Genomic DNA, 17,947 nt, shown 5'->3' on the forward strand with positions numbered 1-17,947 from the left:
TTGCCGTCCAATCTAGCGAAGACAGAGCAACGGGCAATGCGGGATGTCTATTTTTGCAGTCGACAGCCGGGGTTTGGGGAGATCTGACTTGTCTCGCTTGAAATCACCCAGAGCAAATTTGCTTGCACACCACCACCCACTTCTGCCGGGCGCCTTCAAATTTGCTATTGTCAATCGCACCGCACCCCACGCCAAAATAGCTCAGCCTCCTGCTCATTTGGTTTCACTCGGGAAAAGTTTGCTCTCATTGCCACGTCAGCACTTCTATTTTTACTCCCCGTCACTTCCCGGCCACTCAGCCCGCCCCCTAGCGCTGCCAATTTGCGGTCGGAACTTCCCTGAGAGCCGACATCAGAAATCTCTGCCAACGCCATTTGAGGTATTTGCAGTATTGACAAGCAGAACGCGCGATGCCTCCGGACACGAACAGTCCCACGCCCATCGATCCGCAGCTTACGGGAGACACCTCGAGGCTGACTGCTCAGCCTTTGACCGTGCTACCGACAAGAACGCAGCATGATGACGGCGAGGCTGATGACGATGATGAGACTGAGCAGAGGAATCTGGGGAGTGAGAAGAGACAGAAGTTGAACTTGTGGAAGTGTAAGCAGTGTCGGGAAGCGAGGAAAAAGGTACGGTACTAATTACGAGTCTTCCGTTTGTGGCTTTTCTCCCATCCCACCGCTTTGCCCAGTTCGACGGCTTGACATGCTTTGCTATTATGTGGGCTTTGCAAAGACAAATGTTGATAGGGCCTTTGCATGAGCGATCTACAAGGTTGATGGTTCTCTTTGGCTTCGGAAATATTATGGTCAAGTTCGTGACTGCTCCTAACAAGCCCACCTGCGTCTAATTCAATGCCATTATCATTATGTTACACTTCTTCCTGCATGCCCCATCACCACCACATACTTGTCTTATCACACATTATTTAGACCGCTTAGCTGACATATAGAAGTGCTTCCCGGCAGACCGTGTCTGGCCACAAAAATGCGAACGTTGCCTTGCCCACCGGCCTGAACCCCTTGACTGTTCCGAGCCGGAGTTAAATACTCGGAAAAGGGGCCCGAATCTAAAAGACAAAGCACGAGACAAGCAAAAGGAAAAACCAAAAGATAAATCCCCAAGACCACCGAAACGCATACCGACTGTGTCGACTTCGGAGCCTCGAAGTCGGGATAGTACTGATGAGGAGGAGGGTGGCGCCTCAACGGATGATGCGACAACGTATGAAAGGCCGCAGCGCACCGAAGTAGTATCAAAAGGGGTTAAGAGAGAATATCTTGGAGATCCTGTCCCCGAGTTACCAAAAATGGTGATCAATGACGAGAACTACCGTCCAACCTCGGTCTACCAGCCTTTAGCAGAAGGCGAATTTCGAATCTTAAAGCTCGCTCCCGGCAAAAAGGACGACAAAATCATCTCCTGCTCCTTCGTCACAGCGTCTGTGGATCGACCCATGAAGTACGAGGCCATCTCGTATCTCTGGGGAGCAGCGGGCCAAAGATCAATGGAGATTCATCTGACCGATCCCCAAGGCAAATCACATCCCATATTCATCAGGAGTCATCTCTACGAAGCACTGAAATTCCTGCGCCACCCTTCAAAATTCAGGTATTTCTGGGTCGATGCACTCTGCATTAACCACGGCAGTAGCGACAAAGTAGAGAAGAACAAGCAGATTGCAATGAAGCGATTTGTCTTCCGTAGCGCGGAGAATCTCTGCTTCTGGCTTGGTGAAGACGAGAACTCGAAAACGGCGCTTAGGTTCATTCCACGAATCCTTGATCTTGTTGGTATTGACAGTCTCGTCCGCGACGAGTCTACCGTTGATGACTGGTTAGCTTTCGTAACGTTGCTCAAGAACCCCGTTTTCAGTCGTCTCTGGTTGGTCCAAGAAGTTGCAGTTGCACAGAATGTCACTTTGCATAGCGGCCAGCCTGCAATACACTATGGAGACCTAGTAGATGCCGTCGCAATATTCAGATCTTTTCGAAACCAAATTTCGCTCATGTTCCGTAATAAGGGGAAGAATGCCAAAGAGCTGTCAGCCCGAAAAGTCATAATGGCGGAACGCTTCATCGAAGTCTCCGCGAACTCTTTACGCATCACCACAACCCCAAACAAAGAGCAGAAAACACATCGTCTTCTCAGTCTTGAAGCATTGGTATCACATCTGACTAGCCTCGACTCAACCAACCCCCTCGATAGGATTTACTCCGTGCTCGCCATCGCCAAGGATGGCCCAAGACTGGACGAGAAAACACTGATGCCGATCTCTCGGCAAGACGACGACGCACTTCGGATAGACTATGAAGCGGACTTCGTAGACGTGTACCAAAATTTTGTGATCCGAGCCATTCAATCGTCTCATTCCCTCGACATAATATGCAGATATTGGGCGGGAGCGGTCGAGAACCTGCCTTCCTGGGTCCGGCCCAAACAGCTCCTGCAGCCAGCATTGGATGGCAATGTTTCCGAGCGTACGGAGGCGGATAGTCTCGTCGGGCTGCCAGATCACAATGACTACCACGCATCGCGAGGAACTGTGGCTACTTTTCGGGTCAAAGCTCAAGCTTCCTTCGCCAACGACAAAAGTAAATTACTCTGCGTGCGCGGCATGCGAGTCGATACTATTGCCAAGCTCGGGCCACGAGCCTCAGAAGGAATCATCCTTTATGAATGGCTGGCGCTAGCTGGCTGCGTTAGTCAAGGACTCCAGTTTAATGTCCCAGAGGAATTCTGGCGTACACTCGTTGCAGATCGCGGTCCTAATGGAACGATGGCACCGTCTTGGTATGCTCGCGCCTTCAGATACTGCCTACAACATCTTACTGCTACCGGGGACATCAACACGAACCGACTAATTTCATTACAAGAGGATGAGTCTTCCCTGGGCGTCAGTTTCTTGAACCGAGTTCAGAGCGTTATCTGGAATCGTAAATTTCTCGTCAGCAAGGAAAATGGGTGGTTTGGATTGGGGCCTATGGCAACAGTGGAAACAGATATCATTTGTGTTCTTTATGGATGTAGTGTTCCTGTTATCCTTCGACCGATGGAGACAGAGGATGGGGAACAATACTTCCTGCTAGTCGGGGAATGTTATGTGCATGGCATAATGGATGGGGAAATTATAGAAACTGCCGGCAAGTATGGGGAAGAGGAATTCGATCTGAGATAAACAGCAACTACTCGGCAAAGAACCGTTGCCGATTTTCTAGACTCGATTTGGCTTCTGTAGGTACGACTAAATGAGAGCCTTTGACCTCACCCTTAAATTTCATCAATCCCGCGTGCGTACAGCATCATGGTGGTGCTGGCGATTTCCAAGTTTTTCTATTTCAAGTTAAAGGGGAAGGGTTACTGGTTCTTGAAGCTTAAAGAGATTATTCAATTGTGGAGGTCAGGGATGGCGCTCATAGAGCCCATGATTGGCCCACGAACTGTCTGATTAGTCAGCAGCATGCCGCCAGCTTCGAAAGCATGAAAATGGTCTTCTTGTACTCAATCAAACCTTCATTGCATTTCGACTGTCCTGACCCCTTTTCGCCGAAGATGAGGTCCTGAAATATGCCCCACGGATCGTCATGTTCGGCGAATTGCTGCTGGAAGCTGGCGCAGCAATTGTGGCGATGCCCTGCAGCAAGTGGATGAGGCTGTGACATTACTTCTTTTGGTGGTGGCCATGGCAGTTCACAAGGTAGGAAGAGGTTTCCTCCTTCAACATTCTTCTAATTCATCTTCAACGTTCTTATGATCCAGTCTCTGCCGCACTTTCCTTTACTCTTTTGTTTCCCATCATGGATGCAATATCGGCCCTCAACATAGCCCAGAGCGTCGCGCAGTTCGTCGAATTTGGCTGCTGCATTATCTCGAACACAACGCAAATCTACAAATCTATTCATGGAGCCACTGCATCACAAATCGAGACAACTTTCGCTGCCAGACGGCTCCTCGAATTGAGCGAGAGAATGCAATCCTCTCTGCGCGAACAAACTCCTCCCGAACAGCCTTCCCCCCCTCCTAGCGAACCCCATCCACCTGAACCACCTACCCTCGATGACTCTACTCTAGCCAGCGAGGTGGAGTCAGGTAAATGGGAAATATACGAGAGACTAAAAGATGAATACGATATCGAGTCGGCAACATTTCCAGTCAGAAAGGCAGACTTCGAAAGACAGATGAGAACATATGCTAGAGCTAAGGAATCTCATGAGACACTCTGCGAGATCTGCCGCAAATGCATAGTACTATCCAATGACTTGCTCGTCAAGTTGAAAGAGCTGAGTGTTCAAGGACCGAAGCATCGGAAATTTAAGAGTCTTCTATTGGCTCTGCGGAGTGTTTGGTCTAGTGAAGCAATAGGGGATTTCCAGAAGCGAATAGAGGCACATCGACGGGAGCTCAGCGATCATTTATTGGCTGCCACGTGGTGAGTGCCTATTCTATAATCACTATGCGACCGAGTTCTTTTATGCATTGTTTTGTGCTGACCAAATCCCCGGAGCACAGTGAAAAGCTACAGCTTCTCTCAATTGACAAAAAGGCAATCCACGACAACGACAGGTTCGAGTCGCTCGATGCAGGCCAGCGACACAACATTGACAACATTACAACTATTCTTAGCATTGTCGTCAAGGAATCGCACGACAAACTCAAAAGCGAACTGGTGGCGCGACTTGAGAATATGCAGAAAGAAAGGCTTGCTGAAGAGGAGAAGAAGTACGTTGAACAACAACGTCAACTTGACGAGACCGCCGATCTTGCTGTGTTGGATCATCTCAATTTCGCCTTGAAGAACGCTCGTCGAGAGGAAATTCACGACGCACATAGGACCACATTCTCTTGGATATTCAAAGATCCCGAGATCGTGAGGGCACCCGGGGATGTCGCAGAGAACACCCGGCCGTGGAACAATTTTGTTGAATGGTTGAAACGCGGCAAAGATATATATTGGATCAATGGCAAAGCAGGTTCTGGGAAGTCGACTTTGATGAGATATATCGTTGAAAACGCGGAGACCTTTGAGCATCTTCGAGAATGGGCAGAGCCTGCTGAATTGCGCGTAGCGAGCTTTTATTTTTGGCACAGTGGTCTGCCGGAGCAATGCTCACAATCTGGATTATTTCGATCACTCTTATACGAGATCTTGTGCAAGAGACCTGACCTGGTGCGCCACGTCTTTCGAGATGAATGGGAGGCTTCTCGTTCTACAAAGTCCAAAGTGGAGCAGATGAGAATGCTAGAGCGAGTTCGTTCCTTCAGAAGACTGAAAATGGCCTTTGCATATCTTGTAAGCCTTGCTTCCGATGAGCTCAAACTTTGTTTCTTTATAGATGGACTCGACGAGTACGAAGGCCAGGGCTCTGAGGGTCCAGAGACTATTATCAATGTTTTCAAGAGCATTCCAATATCTCCCAATCTGAAGATCTGTCTGTCGAGTCGCCCATGGGTAGCTTTTGAGAACGCTTTCAACAAAGGGCCAAATCTGAGATTGCAGGATCTGACGTACAGAGATATCCGTGTTTATGTCCGCGACAGGCTCGAGAGTGACCGCCGGATGCTTCAACTATCCGAGGCCTACCCTGCTCAAAAGGAATACTTCGTCAGAGAAATTCTATCCAAAGCAAACGGCGTTTTCCTATGGGTATCTCTCGTAATAACGTCCTTGCTCACTGGATTAACAAACCGGGATGATATTTCGGATCTTCAAAACAGACTGAAACGCATTCCACCTGATTTGGAAGAGTTTTATGGATACATGTTGAAAGGAATTAGCAAAGACTATATTGAAAAGGCTTCTCGAATTTTCCAAATCTACAACTCCGCATCAGATGTCGACGTGCGACCTACTGTATTAGAACTCGACCTTGCTGTGACGGCTACATATGCAGACTCAATGACATCTGAGAGAAAGGTCATGAGTGAAGAAAATATCCAGAAAAGATGTGATCGGATGATCACGCAGTTGAAAGTAGCTTGCGGAGGCCTGCTCGAGGCACATGACCACCTGGATTCCCATTGGGAAGCTAAAGAGGATAGCCAGGACCATTTCGCGCGGCCAGCACCTACTCCCGCGAGCACCGACGCTGAGGAGGAAATGAATGAAACCCATACTCATAAGATCAAAGCCGATGCCAAAGTGTCGTATCTACATCGAACCGTTAGCGACTTTTTGAAGAAGGATTCCACTAGAGCCTATCTCGAATCCAACACATCCAAATCAGACTCTTTCGATCCCAACTTGTCCCTCCTGATGTCTTACTTGATCAATCTCAAACAATCTATCTGCTCATTCTACATCGGCGTGTATCAAGAATCGAGCTTGGACTTCCGAGTGTGGCGAGTCACCAACGACTTCTGCCACATTGCGCAGAAGGTTGACAGCAGCAAGGGTGCTTTTGTTCTTGCACTACTAAACGAGTTTAACGTCGTGGCTCCGCATTGGTGGCAAAGAAAAACAATGCTTCACGAATCCAAGTTTCGAGATCGGGATGCTCCTTCAAAATCCAAACAATGGCTGGACGGAATATTTTTGGTTGCGATACGGTTCGGTCTTTGCTCCTTTGTTCAGGACTACCTTCAGACATATCCCATACCTCTAGGTCTACCTGGGTATACGATATTGATGTACGCCCTCGGTCTATCTCTTGAAGAACCTGAACCGTTCGTTCTCCTCAAGCAACCAGCTTGCCCCCCCATTGTCGAAATCCTCCTCCAACGTCGCCAATGGCCAAACAAAGTTGTGAAGAACGGCTGCCACACGGTGTGGCAGTATTACCTCAAAGCCTATCGAACCGAAAGTGCCAATGTGGTCAACAGCGACAAACATTACGAGAGATGGGCTCTCATTATCAAAAGTATGCTGGAGCACGATGCAGACATTACGGATACCGTCATGGAAGTTGACCCTCCCGTTTTACCTCCATGGATCTTTGAAACCATCCAAGATTCCGACAATCCTGCGACCAAAAGGCATTCCCTTGAAGCCCTGATCAATGACTTGGCAGCGAAAACACCCCCAGATACTGCGGCTCTCCTCCGAGATGCCTATCAGAGACGAAAGCATCTCTCAGCACCGGGGGGAACACCTAGCCCCGCGGGCTCATCGTCCCCGAGGAAGCGCCCCCACGAGACCTGCAGAGAAAGCATAACCCCCACCAAGGCAGTCCGCCTCAAAATTGATGACGACGGCCGCGATGAGTCTTCGATCAGGTCCACCTCAAGATTACGAGAACGTCTGGGGGAGATCAAAGGTGCTTCTCCTGGAAAGCGAACGAGATTTGATTTGATTTGAGGTGATCTTCTCTCCCCAGCGGTCAAGAGAAACTTACCGGAGTTGAAGGTCGGTTAATAAGCCACTTGAGGATGACGCTGCTTTTGGAGCCTACTAGCAATTTGCTCGGTTCGAGATAAGATCATCGTGGAATCAAAAAGTGAACTAGTGAATGTCCTTGGGGCGAGTAATATGTACGTGGGATGATGGATACAGAGGCTACGCCGGTGGCGGATGCCAATCGCCATCGGGCTGAAGGCTTTGAGATTTAGCGCGTTGATGATATTCCGAGCTGGAGAAATGCTACGCATTAGTACCGCATAGGCTTCTTTCAGCTGGTAGAGTGTCTTGCTCCTGCCAGGTATCATATGCCTGGATGCACTATGCTGTAACGATGATTTGTTTCACTGGGAAGCCGGGAGCTCTCTTTCACTGTTACAAACCCCACACGGCATCATCTACGGCTTCGGTTGCTTTTCGGGATTCGACCAGTAATCAAACAAGCGGAAGGCGATGACTTTCGCCAAATTTTCCTTGATTGTTTTATATCTGCCGAAGGTACAGAGGGCAAATCCATGATTATTCTAAAATATATTTAAATCGATCGAACAGCTATCGGCCGTCCGTCCGGGTGTGCTCTGCTCGGTCCTGCGGACATTAGTCTGTGTTTTCAGGCCGTTTTCAAGCGAATTTCAGGCCCCACGACCCAGCCTTTAGGCTCGAAACATCTCAAGTTATTGCGATTACTTCACAATCTTGAGAGAACAAGGAATAATTAGAATTCAAGAATTTCGTGAGATGAAATTTTTAAACGTAAGGAACGTTCCTATTAGAAGATTTTTAAAAGTTTATAACATTTTGGAATTTATTTAGGTATAAAATACGCTAAAACCACGGACTTATGTCGGTGGGAACGTAGATGGCGTTACCCCACAGTGAACCCCACACACCAGGAAATTAGTGGACTGGCACTACTTTCAGACGACACCTCGCCTCAAAATATAACCTCAACCTCCTTCACTTCAACCTTCAACATCATCTTCCTAACGCACTTCTTACAACTTTTTACATATCACAATGGCGTCCGACAAAGCAACCCAACTCCCATTTTCGGCCCCCACACTCTTCACCTCTGCAACAGACGCGCGCATCACCCGCCTCAGCCGCGTCCTCTCCACCTCCGGCGGCGTCGATGCAACACTCACGCTGGTAGGCTACGGCCTCTTCTTCGTCTCCTCGCAAATTACAGCCCTCGACAAGCTGCAAATGACATCCCTGCTCCACCCCGGCGGCTCCAAAAATGGTTCTACCAGTCTCGTCAAGCTTGAAGAGCTAGGCGCAAGCGCCAAGACACTGGCGGGGATGTGCTCTGATTTCCGGACCTTCACAAGACTTTGGGGATTTCTAGGGGTCTACGCGATGGCGAAGAAGAATTATGTTAAACCGGAGACAGATGTGGTGTTGAGGGCTGTCAGTTACGGACAGACGTTGTCGCTAGGCGCGTATTATGTTTATGAGAATGGGTATTATCTTGCTGGGAAGGGTGTCTTGAGGGGCTGGACACCGGAGAAGATTAAACGGTGGGCGAAGACGAGCCTGAGGATGTTTTTGGCGTATGTTTTGTTGGAGTTTGTGAGGTTGTACCGCGCGAGGCAGTTGAGGGAGCTGAGGAAGGTGAAGGCTGTTGATGAGAAGGATATGGTGGAGTTTAAGAGGGAGGAGAAGACGTGGCTGAGAGGGGCGATTATGAATACTGCCTATGCCCCGCTTGGTGTGCATTGGGCGAGTGAGAATCCAGCGTTGAGTGATGGTGTTGTTGGGGCGCTGATGTCGGTGGTGGGGTTGATTAAAATTAGAGCTGCTTGGGCGCTGGCTGCGTAGATGAGAACTCTGAGAACGGGAAACGAAGTTGCTGTAAGATTAAGAAGGTATGAACTTTACAGGTTTATATAGCTTTGTGCAATTTGGAATAGGCATCCTCTTCGTAAAATTATTCATTGAGTGATCTCGCCTAAACTCGGACTCCCCCCCACCTTCCCCCGCGCCATCGCTCTGTATTTTATTTATCTTCTATGAATAAACTCAATTTCAGCATTTATCATTACGATCTTCTACTCTCAATCAATTCAGCACAAGATCAAACGCAGCCACGTGACCAGCCACTGGGCTATACCCTCCAAGTGGGCAAGCCTTACTATTTATTTGGTCGTACAATAGGTTATAATAGTTAAATAATTATTATTTACGTAGTAGTTAAAAAATGATTTTAGGCGGTTAGGTAGTCTGGGCATTTAGGTAGTAAATGCTTCAATCTCCTTTCCTCCAAAACCTTCATACTCAACTATCTCTCGCTCCATTTTTTCCCTCCCCTTTAATACGGTTCTCTGGGTAGTAGGCTCCTCCCAGCTTCTTCTCCTTCCTCTCTTGAATTGATCGTTGTCGCCGTCGTCTTCTTTAGCAGATCAAGTCGATATACGGCGTCGCCAATTAACATCAAGCTCTTCCTCCTCCTCCTCCTCCACCACCTCCTCCAACAGCGATGGGCCATATATTGAGAGCCGCTTCGATATAGGGGAAGAGTAATCCTCCACCCTGTCAATTCTCTCGATCTTCCCCTTGGACAGCAGGACAAACATATCCTGCCCCGCCCGCACGTTCTCAGTCAAGCCACTCAACCTGTGTGTAATGGCAATGATGGTGTGTCCTTTTTCCGTGAACTCTTGATCTATGATACTACGCATGGCAGCTTCGGTTTCTGGGTCGAGTGATGAAGTAGCCTCATCGAGTAGAAGAATCGGCATAATCTTTGCACGATTCAGTTGAGCTTTCGCTAAGCTCGAAGCACCATTCAAAACCTGAAGTTGGAGAATGGCTCGAGCCAGTGTGATCATTTGCTCTTGGCCTACAGACATCTGCGGCAAAGAAGCGACCGAGCTGTTCAGGATCTGGCGGGTTTTCGAAGTCGAAGGTGCAGAAACTCCCGAATTGAAGTGTGACCATAGGCGTATTCTCTGAGGAGCTGCGATGATGGTCTCATCTGGGAGGGAAGCGGTGGGCTAGGCAGTGGCCAGGTCAGTACGTATATTTACACCCAAATGCCGACGAAAAATGCGAACAGTGTCTCCTTACATCAAGATTAAAGCGAAGACTGGCCTGAGCCAGCACGAATGGATCCTGGGCGACTGTTATGAAACATCTTTGTCGAATCAAAGATCGTGGGACAAGACTAAGATCGATCCCGTCTACTTTGATAACTCCCGATTTCACGTCTAAAAGACGCAGAAGTGTGAGTAGTAGAGTGCTCTTCCCGCTGTGAAGCCACCCAACCATGTTAGCAAAAGTCAAGGGGATTTAGAGTATACAAACTACCTACCTGCCTGTACGGCCACACACGATTGATTGTTGGCCAGCCGAGATTTTTAGGTTGACATTCTGTAAAGCTATTGCATCTGGACTGAGTAGAGAAGTCAGTTTTGGAAGTGATCCTGCCGTGATACATGGCCTTACTTGTATGCTACCGTAACATCATCGAACTCGACGACTCCGGATGATGGCCAAGCCTCGACAGGTGTGTAGCTTTCGCAAGGTTTGTCTTCTGTCGGTGTATTGGCCTCTAGATTCTTCAAACGAGATCTGAAGAGAAGGTCAGCATCTAGTCTCGCAAGCTGATGCTCCAAGCAAACTGGAAAAGGGGCAAAGGAGAAACAGAAGAGAGTATGAAGGTAGAGAAAAAAGGGATAAAGTACATAGCGCCCAAAGATATCTCCAGGTTTGTCCATGATGTTACCAGTCCGAGGAGGGTCGTGTTTGCAACCAAAACAATATTCAATGCCATGCCAATTTGTCCGGCGGTCGTCGTATCACTCATCAGAACAGCAAGAGTGATGAGACCTGTTGCTATAGCGGCAACCACTAGATCGAGAACAATACCCAGCCACTGTTGGAGGCAAAGCAGAATATATGACGGCTGCTGAGATATGTCCAGTGATTTAATATTTGCATCCTCGACTGCTTTCTCCCACCCGAAGGCCCGGATCGTCGTGATGCCTTCAACCTTTGCTGTGGTCAGCCACGACACAGCCAAATCTCTGGAAGGGCCATACTGATTCCAAAAAGCTTGAGTATACTGCCGACTGTGACTCGAGATCGAGTAATCGCAACTGCCGCGATGTTCGCAGGTATATCCTCTGCACAAAATATACAACCGCCACGCAGAGTGGAAATGTCAATGACAGTAGCTTCTGTGCACTGAACAGTAAGGCAGCTTGCACGAGCAGCTTAAAAATCTCTGTAATCATGAGTAAGAAGGCTTCGGCAAGCTCAAGCAAAACTTACGGTTCGAGATGGACAAAATGGCCGGTGGCAGTTGTCTGTCGACTAGTTGAATATCTTGGCTGAAACTACAGTAGATCAGCATGTGCCATGTATCACAAGTGGGTCACACTAACCGATTGAGTATCATTCCTGTGTCAGTGATCGAGAAATAGGACAGTGAGGCCCTATCATTCATCAGTACTATTCAGTGACGGACAAGTAGTGTATGCGCACCCCATAATAGTTGAAAGAAGGCGGCGGTGTAGTTCAGCTCCTGACTCAGGTGCAATAAGGATATACGTTGACCTTATCCCAGTTTAGCAGAGTCATACTTACTCAAGCGTCAGAGTTGCACTCACCACATAGAGCCGTTGGTGGAAGTCCATGCCATGAGAGATAAGATGAGATAGCCCCCGACGTAAAACATCATTTGGGACGCTAGCGCCTCAGTCCATTTTTGAAGCCAATACTGGGGAAATGTCACGAAGAATGAGTATGACGACGTGCAAGCGAGAAGGATAAGGAGGTTGCGCAAGCCCGCGGATTGAAGGTAATAGCCTGTCAGATAATCAAGGTTAGTAAAACATCCCATGAGTTTGCGTCACCGCGTTACCATAGAGTGAGATATCCCCCGTTGCCCGACTGAGATCGGAGACGGCCTCGGCCACGTCCAGTCTCTTACTCTGTACAGCCTCATTCACCGGATGCTTTTCTTCAGCACTGTTGTTATCGGTCTCAGCAACATGGACTTTCAGGATGTTCTCAGGTTTTTCTTTCAAGTCAGCCCATGTTCCTTGGTATTTGATTGAAGCATCTCCGAGTACAACAAGCCAGTCTGCCAAGGAGAAGTGCGTAGCTGTGAAGTATGAGCATTCGTATCACTTGTCGTAATGATACCTTGGACATACCAGAGTTGGTTATGAGAAAGACTGTTGTTCGCATTTGTCTAAAGAGACCCCCTGGACTGAGAAGGTTGTTGACGATACAACTTTCTGTTTTGCCATCAAGGGCGCTGAAACTATCATCCAAAAGCACGATCTCGCAACGGGCATATACGGCGCGGGCGAGAGCCTGTAGTCTTGTCAGTAAGCAAGCTCCAAATTCTCGGGTGGTGCGGAGAGGGATTGCCTGAACATACTACGCGTTGCCTTTGCCTACCAGAAAGGTTTAGCCCCCGACTTCCTATCATGGTGTGGTCTCCATTGGGCAGCGCTGAAAGGTCATCGTCGAGGCAGCATAGTCGGACAACTTGGTCGTACCAGCGTTGATCTTCCGGCGAGAAACCACAGATGGCCTCCTTGAGAGTTCCACTTGACAGCCAAGGTACCTGTTCACAGTAACCTATACGCTTCGAAGACACCGATATTGTTCCGCCAGCCGTAGGAATTTCACCCATGATTGCTCTCGCCAATGTTGTTTTGCCGCTCCCAACCGGTCCGGAGAAAATAACAATTGATCCCCTGTCAATAACAAGATTGATATCACTGAGAATAGGGGGCGTTGATGAAGTGTTCTGAATGGCCACATCCGCCATGCAAATGGCTGGCGAAATCCTTTTGGCATCGTTGTCCACCCTCTTCAATATCAGTCGTTGATCACATCGGGGCGGCTGTAGGAGATACTGCTGGATTCGGTCAAAAGCTGCCAGTGAGCCCATTGCTTGTGGTACAATCGACATGATCATGTTGGCAGGGTGCGTCACCAATCCGAGCAGTGCGGTAGTTGTGAATGCGGTCTCGGTGTTAAGTTTGACCCCGTCCCAATGTGCCAAAACGACGAAGAGCACAAATGTAATAATTGGAGAAAAGATGCCAAGAGCATTTGCTACAAGAGTAAGCCAACGCGTGAGGCGCAAGGATCGCACAGATAACATACCACTTGCATTATGTTGAACTAGCTAAAGCAATATAGCTAGGGTCACGTGCTTGCAATGTAAACCAAGTAAACGATACTGAATTAACTACTGTTCTATAGTGGTAAGTAGCCCGTATATATAGCCCTGAACCCCCTAAGTCACATGTACTAAATCCCTATGCCAGCTGAACCGATTACAGCTATACAGGGTATTCCAGCCGTACAGGGTATTCCAGCTATACAGGGTATTCCAGCTGGACAGGGTATTAAGCTAGTGCACAGCCCCATGGCGTTCGGTTCCAGGGCTTACTAAGCCTATTAGGGGCCTCAGGCCCCTAATTTCAACACATTATAAGCGACCATCATCCACCGCACCTTCCTGGCCATATCCAGCTCTTGAAGCCTCAGAGAATGAACCAAAGATTCCGTATATATTGTTACCCCTAACATCTTCAAGCTTTTCATTGAGGCAAGCATTGATGTGTTCATAGCAAGGCGTTTTTGCGTAGCCACGTTCCAGTTTCTTTGCTTATTCTGTAAGTTCCTCGCCAGGTACTGACTCATTCGTGAGCAGACTTTGATGGTTATCAGTAATTTGTTGAACGAACGGCGGATGACAACTCACAGAAGATGATCACAAGCGGAACCGGACAAATCCAACCGACCTCCCTAGCCAACATCAGTGTGCCCAATACGACCTCGATGACCTGCGCCCATGTTTCATGGAACATCTGCGCACTGTTGCCCACGCTCTCTGCATCGGTGCTTATGAGAGTCACGGCTCTTCCATCGTCGTAGCTGCCAGACTGCTGGCCCAAAGACTTGCAGTTGATAAGACCGACAACCGCGCCCCTGATCATGACTTTGAGCCGGTTCAGGCGGTGCTGATACAAGGCCTTGGAGGTCTGGTGTACCACTTAGTTCCCAAACGCACACAAGTCTGGAGAACTTACCGCTAAGCCAACATAGACAACAATGGCCATCAGGATCACCTTGTAGCCCAAATCCCAATCTCAATCTGATGACTTGCTCATGTGGCAAATGGCTGTGCTAATAAGCACCGGCTGAGCATAGCGAAAAGCAATGAGAAATAGCCGTGGCAAAATTGGTGCGAGAAAATGCGAGAGCATGCTTTTGACCAAGGCTTCTGGCAATGTTATCTTCCTCTCCGGCTTAGCTGAACAAGAGTCTGTCAGTGGTGGCATGGTACCCAGAAGAATGACGGGGATTACCTCTCTGATCCCAAGCTTTCAGCGCCCGATGCCGCAGCAGCTTTGAAGAAAGCTTGTGGTCAATCGGTGGAAGGCTGCCTCCAGTGAGGATATCTCGGCTTCCTTTAGCCAGAATCGAATTGATCCACCAAAAGAAAGTCCTGCTCAAGACTCCAGCCAGCTGTTCTGGGGGCCATTGGCCATATTGACGTCGCAATATCCCCCCCTTTTCTCGGCTTTCGACCACCAGAATCAGAAATTTGATGCAAAGTTTGGCTATCACGCCTAAGGCAGCCGGGAAGGTCACATCTTGATACGCGGTTGTTCCCAGCTCAGCAGCGTCGCACGCCAGAGATGTGAGCAGGTAGACGACTGCAAGATCTGATGGTTTGATAGACCGTGTGTGCTCCAGGAACAGCAATGGGCATAGACCTATATAAGATATGAAGGAGGTGAGGACAGATAAAAAATCAATGTCAACTTGGGAGGTGGGCAATAGTGCTGTGATCAACACGATCGATTGTACCACTAGCAGTGCAAAGGCAATCGCCTATGCCAAGGTCAGTTTTCAAGTAAACAATACTGCCTTTTATGCACTACGTACTATTTTGATATCGCGGCGGTACTCTGGAACGACCTTGACTGTTTCTGTGTGTAGCTTTGATAAACGAAACGGGAGCAGCAACAGAAATAAGGCGGAGACTGCAGTGGAAAGGAGTTGAAGCTTGAGGTACATGATGAGCTTAGTATGAAGCCACGCCGATGTTTTGATGAGAAGTGAACGACCTCATGAGTTAATTGGTTTCGTGCTTTTATCTACTTGGTTGAAATAACACGTACAGACCGAGACCAAAAGACACTGGAATTTTGTCGTCAGCAAGCTCTACTACTCAAGGAAGGATAATAAGACGTGATTAGGGGATGTGGGGCGCGCAACCTGTAGCATACCAGATTTGGCCAATCGTCGCTTCACATAGGGGGGCACGTTTCTTACTTCAAGGAAACATACAACTTCGTCCGAAGAACATGGGCCTCAATGACAGCAGGGGCTACGCACCAATGAACATCTAACCGATACCTCACGAGGATACACGGCACCCCATTCTACGTTTCAGGGGTATTCTTCGGTGGCGGCCTGAATTGACAGGGATCCACATCTGCCGCGTGCAACACAATCACTCATTCTCTCGACCCTGTTGGAAATAGGTGCATAAGGCTGGCGATAGCAATTTAGCTGTTCAGCTAAACAGAGGGTTTAAGGGGTTTCAGTGGCAATAGTGGCGATTTGGGTGTCTATAAGTATAGGCTTTAGATCACTGTAAAATAGAAAGCCGTCCGAGAACCATTGCCCCTGACCTTTTGCTCTGCATTCTCGGCAGACCCTTCCTGTTGTTGTCGCAACGTGACCCGACAGCCTGGTGTTAGGTACGATCAATCTAAATAAGAGCTGCGCCGCCTATGCGAGCGCTCAGGGAAGTTGACAATGCATGATGACTACCAGGGGGCCGAGACAAGAAAGTCTGCATGCATCGATGACTTACACAAGACCGAGGTAAGCCTCGGAAAGCAAGGATTTTTACATAACTTCAGGAAACATAGTGGGACAGGATAGTGGGGACTAACTTGCGTGATTCGGACGCTCCGCCGTAACAAGACTCTAGAGTATACCTTTCTCTTGGGATAAATAATTACACCCTTGAGGGTCTATCGCAACGTCGCTTACCATATAAAAATCCTTGTGTGTGTAGAACCGCAGGGGCGGACTTATTTAGCCAAGGAGAGAGGCATACTTCGGAACTCCCAGCTAATATGTGCTCTGCGATCCGGCGTTTTGGATCATAGCTATGCAGAAACGCGGCGCCTTGATGAAATGGGTTGCTTGGTAAATACGGAAATGAACGAGTCACAAGATCAAAGTGAGAAGCGAAAACGTCAAAATCGCACCGCCCAAAGACGTTTTAGTGAGCAAAAGTAACTACCGACGTTCATAATCTTTCTGCTGATTTGTTACTACAGGAAGCAGAAAAAAAGTATACGACACAGCTTTCTTAGACTCCTACCAGACGGGGAACAACACCGAATATGCCTCTAGCGGGCTAGCTATGGTTTCAACAACTAGCCGGAATCTATTAGGCGCATCGCCAGCTGTCTCGCCAATAGACTATCAAAGCTTTCGTGGTGGAATAGACTTCAGCTCCTTGTCCTCGGGCGACAGGAGCGACAGTTCTGACGGTCTTGGCATGTCTAGAGCTTCCAGCTTTGCCACGACTCAGCCCCGATCCCTTTCCATGCTGTCACCCCTCAGCGAGGACATTCCTCCTGCAAATAGGGAGAATAGCCATCATCCTTCTAGTCGCCAACCCATTCCGATTGACTTGAAACCTACAACCTTTCCGAGCCATGCTGCGTATTTCTTCCCTTCTAACGAGGGTCTCATGTCACCTATTAGTACGCTTCCAATGACAGAAAGCTCAGACAACGCATACTCGGGAGGCGAGACTGCAAGGGACCTATGTATGGCTTGGTCACCGGCGAACCATTCTGCTTCTAGAAATGCCAACCAAATCAACCGGAACAATTCCGACCATAAGCGCAAAGTTATTTCAAGTTCTGTGAGTCAGTCAATCGCCAACAGTTCGACAGTTTCTAACTCCTTATTCGCGTACAGAACGCGCACCAATCTTATACATCCCCAAAGCAGAGCCTCTCCGGGACTGATAAAAACGGAAACAATCTGAGATGCTGCGTGGCACACAAGGCTGAGATGATGATCTCAGATGTGCAGAAATTGTGCAAGTTTGGAGTACGTTTCGGGCTTCTTGTGGTGGAGGACAAGGAGGTGGATGACTGTCTAAGGTTACTGAAAACTAAGTTCCAGGAGATGGCAAACTGCCCCACAAGGGATGGGTTTGATTCGAACTCAAGTGATAGCGATGCAGATTAGGAAAACCCCTGAAGAACCAGGCAGATTAGAAAGAGCAGAGCATTACTCGATGGCACAGGCCCATGTGGGAATTTTGGTCTACACGATGCTACTGCCAACTGGTTTCCTAAATACTGAGCACATGAATCTGAAAATACTGTCTGTCTGTCATGCCTGAAAGCTGTGAAAGAAAGATTGCACTTGAACACTCGCAAAACGGGCTTCTGACACGCTTGCCCAGCCACACATCCTTATTGAAGATATTATAGCCCTAGGACTACATCGCAGCCCAAGGAAGGATGTCGCACAGAGGTAGTGTCGCAAACAATGATATTGGAAAGGGCAGGAACTACATGTCGCTTTGCCACT

At 48.4% G+C, this 17,947-nt stretch overlaps 5 protein-coding genes across 5 annotated transcripts; 4 read left to right on the top strand and 1 right to left on the bottom strand.

The window, feature by feature from the left end:
• The first annotated feature begins 352 nt into the window (after positions 1-352).
• On the top strand, positions 353-3,352 carry K444DRAFT_609783 (uncharacterized protein). Its single transcript, XM_024879637.1, has 2 exons — positions 353-632; positions 959-3,352. The coding sequence occupies exons 1-2, from the start codon at positions 411-413 to the stop codon at positions 3,179-3,181; spliced, it is 2,445 nt and encodes an 814-aa protein (XP_024740481.1). The 5' UTR covers positions 353-410; the 3' UTR covers positions 3,182-3,352.
• Positions 3,353-3,747: 395 nt separating this feature from the next.
• Positions 3,748-7,768, top strand: K444DRAFT_556299 (uncharacterized protein). Its single transcript, XM_024876738.1, has 2 exons — positions 3,748-4,432; positions 4,513-7,768. The coding sequence occupies exons 1-2, from the start codon at positions 3,801-3,803 to the stop codon at positions 7,295-7,297; spliced, it is 3,417 nt and encodes a 1,138-aa protein (XP_024740482.1). The 5' UTR covers positions 3,748-3,800; the 3' UTR covers positions 7,298-7,768.
• Positions 7,769-8,193: 425 nt separating this feature from the next.
• Positions 8,194-9,253, top strand: K444DRAFT_609785 (uncharacterized protein). The gene has a single exon (XM_024879638.1). It carries the CDS (start codon positions 8,354-8,356, stop codon positions 9,155-9,157), a length of 804 nt encoding a protein of 267 aa, XP_024740483.1. The 5' UTR covers positions 8,194-8,353; the 3' UTR covers positions 9,158-9,253.
• A 485-nt stretch (positions 9,254-9,738) lies between these two features.
• Positions 9,739-15,391, bottom strand: K444DRAFT_626657 (ABC transporter; the record flags this gene model as incomplete). The annotated part of the gene is made up of 17 exons (XM_024882681.1): positions 9,739-10,332; positions 10,406-10,472; positions 10,650-10,730; positions 10,784-10,909; positions 11,023-11,330; positions 11,380-11,564; positions 11,612-11,676; positions 11,725-11,775; positions 11,825-11,896; positions 11,950-12,148; positions 12,204-12,446; positions 12,499-12,661; positions 12,729-13,414; positions 14,070-14,349; positions 14,398-14,399; positions 14,677-15,205; positions 15,260-15,391. The coding sequence occupies 17 exons, from the start codon at positions 15,389-15,391 to the stop codon at positions 9,739-9,741; spliced, it is 3,783 nt and encodes a 1,260-aa protein (XP_024740484.1).
• Positions 15,392-16,525: 1,134 nt separating this feature from the next.
• K444DRAFT_626658 (uncharacterized protein) lies at positions 16,526-17,599 on the top strand (the record flags this gene model as incomplete). Its single annotated transcript, XM_024882682.1, has 3 exons — positions 16,526-16,616; positions 16,672-17,267; positions 17,324-17,599. 3 exons carry the CDS (start codon positions 16,526-16,528, stop codon positions 17,597-17,599), a joined length of 963 nt encoding a protein of 320 aa, XP_024740485.1.
• Between the last annotated feature and the right edge of the window lie 348 nt (positions 17,600-17,947).

The sequence above is a fragment of the Hyaloscypha bicolor genome (genome assembly GCF_002865645.1).
Source record: "Hyaloscypha bicolor E unplaced genomic scaffold K444scaffold_50, whole genome shotgun sequence".
In the NCBI taxonomy this organism is placed as follows: Eukaryota; Fungi; Ascomycota; class Leotiomycetes; order Helotiales; family Hyaloscyphaceae; genus Hyaloscypha; species Hyaloscypha bicolor.

Excerpts from the sequence above, each read along its gene's own strand:
- K444DRAFT_609785 (XM_024879638.1), top strand. The coding sequence starts at position 8,354 with ATGGCGTCCGACAAAGCAACCCAACTCCCATTTTCGGCCCCCACACTC.
- K444DRAFT_556299 (XM_024876738.1), top strand. The coding sequence starts at position 3,801 with ATGGATGCAATATCGGCCCTCAACATAGCCCAGAGCGTCGCGCAGTTC. Across the intron at positions 4,433-4,512 it reads CATTTATTGGCTGCCACGTG|TGAAAAGCTACAGCTTCTCT; the intron begins GTGAGTGCCTAT and ends CCCGGAGCACAG.
- K444DRAFT_609783 (XM_024879637.1), top strand. The coding sequence starts at position 411 with ATGCCTCCGGACACGAACAGTCCCACGCCCATCGATCCGCAGCTTACG. Across the intron at positions 633-958 it reads GTCGGGAAGCGAGGAAAAAG|TGCTTCCCGGCAGACCGTGT; the intron begins GTACGGTACTAA and ends GACATATAGAAG.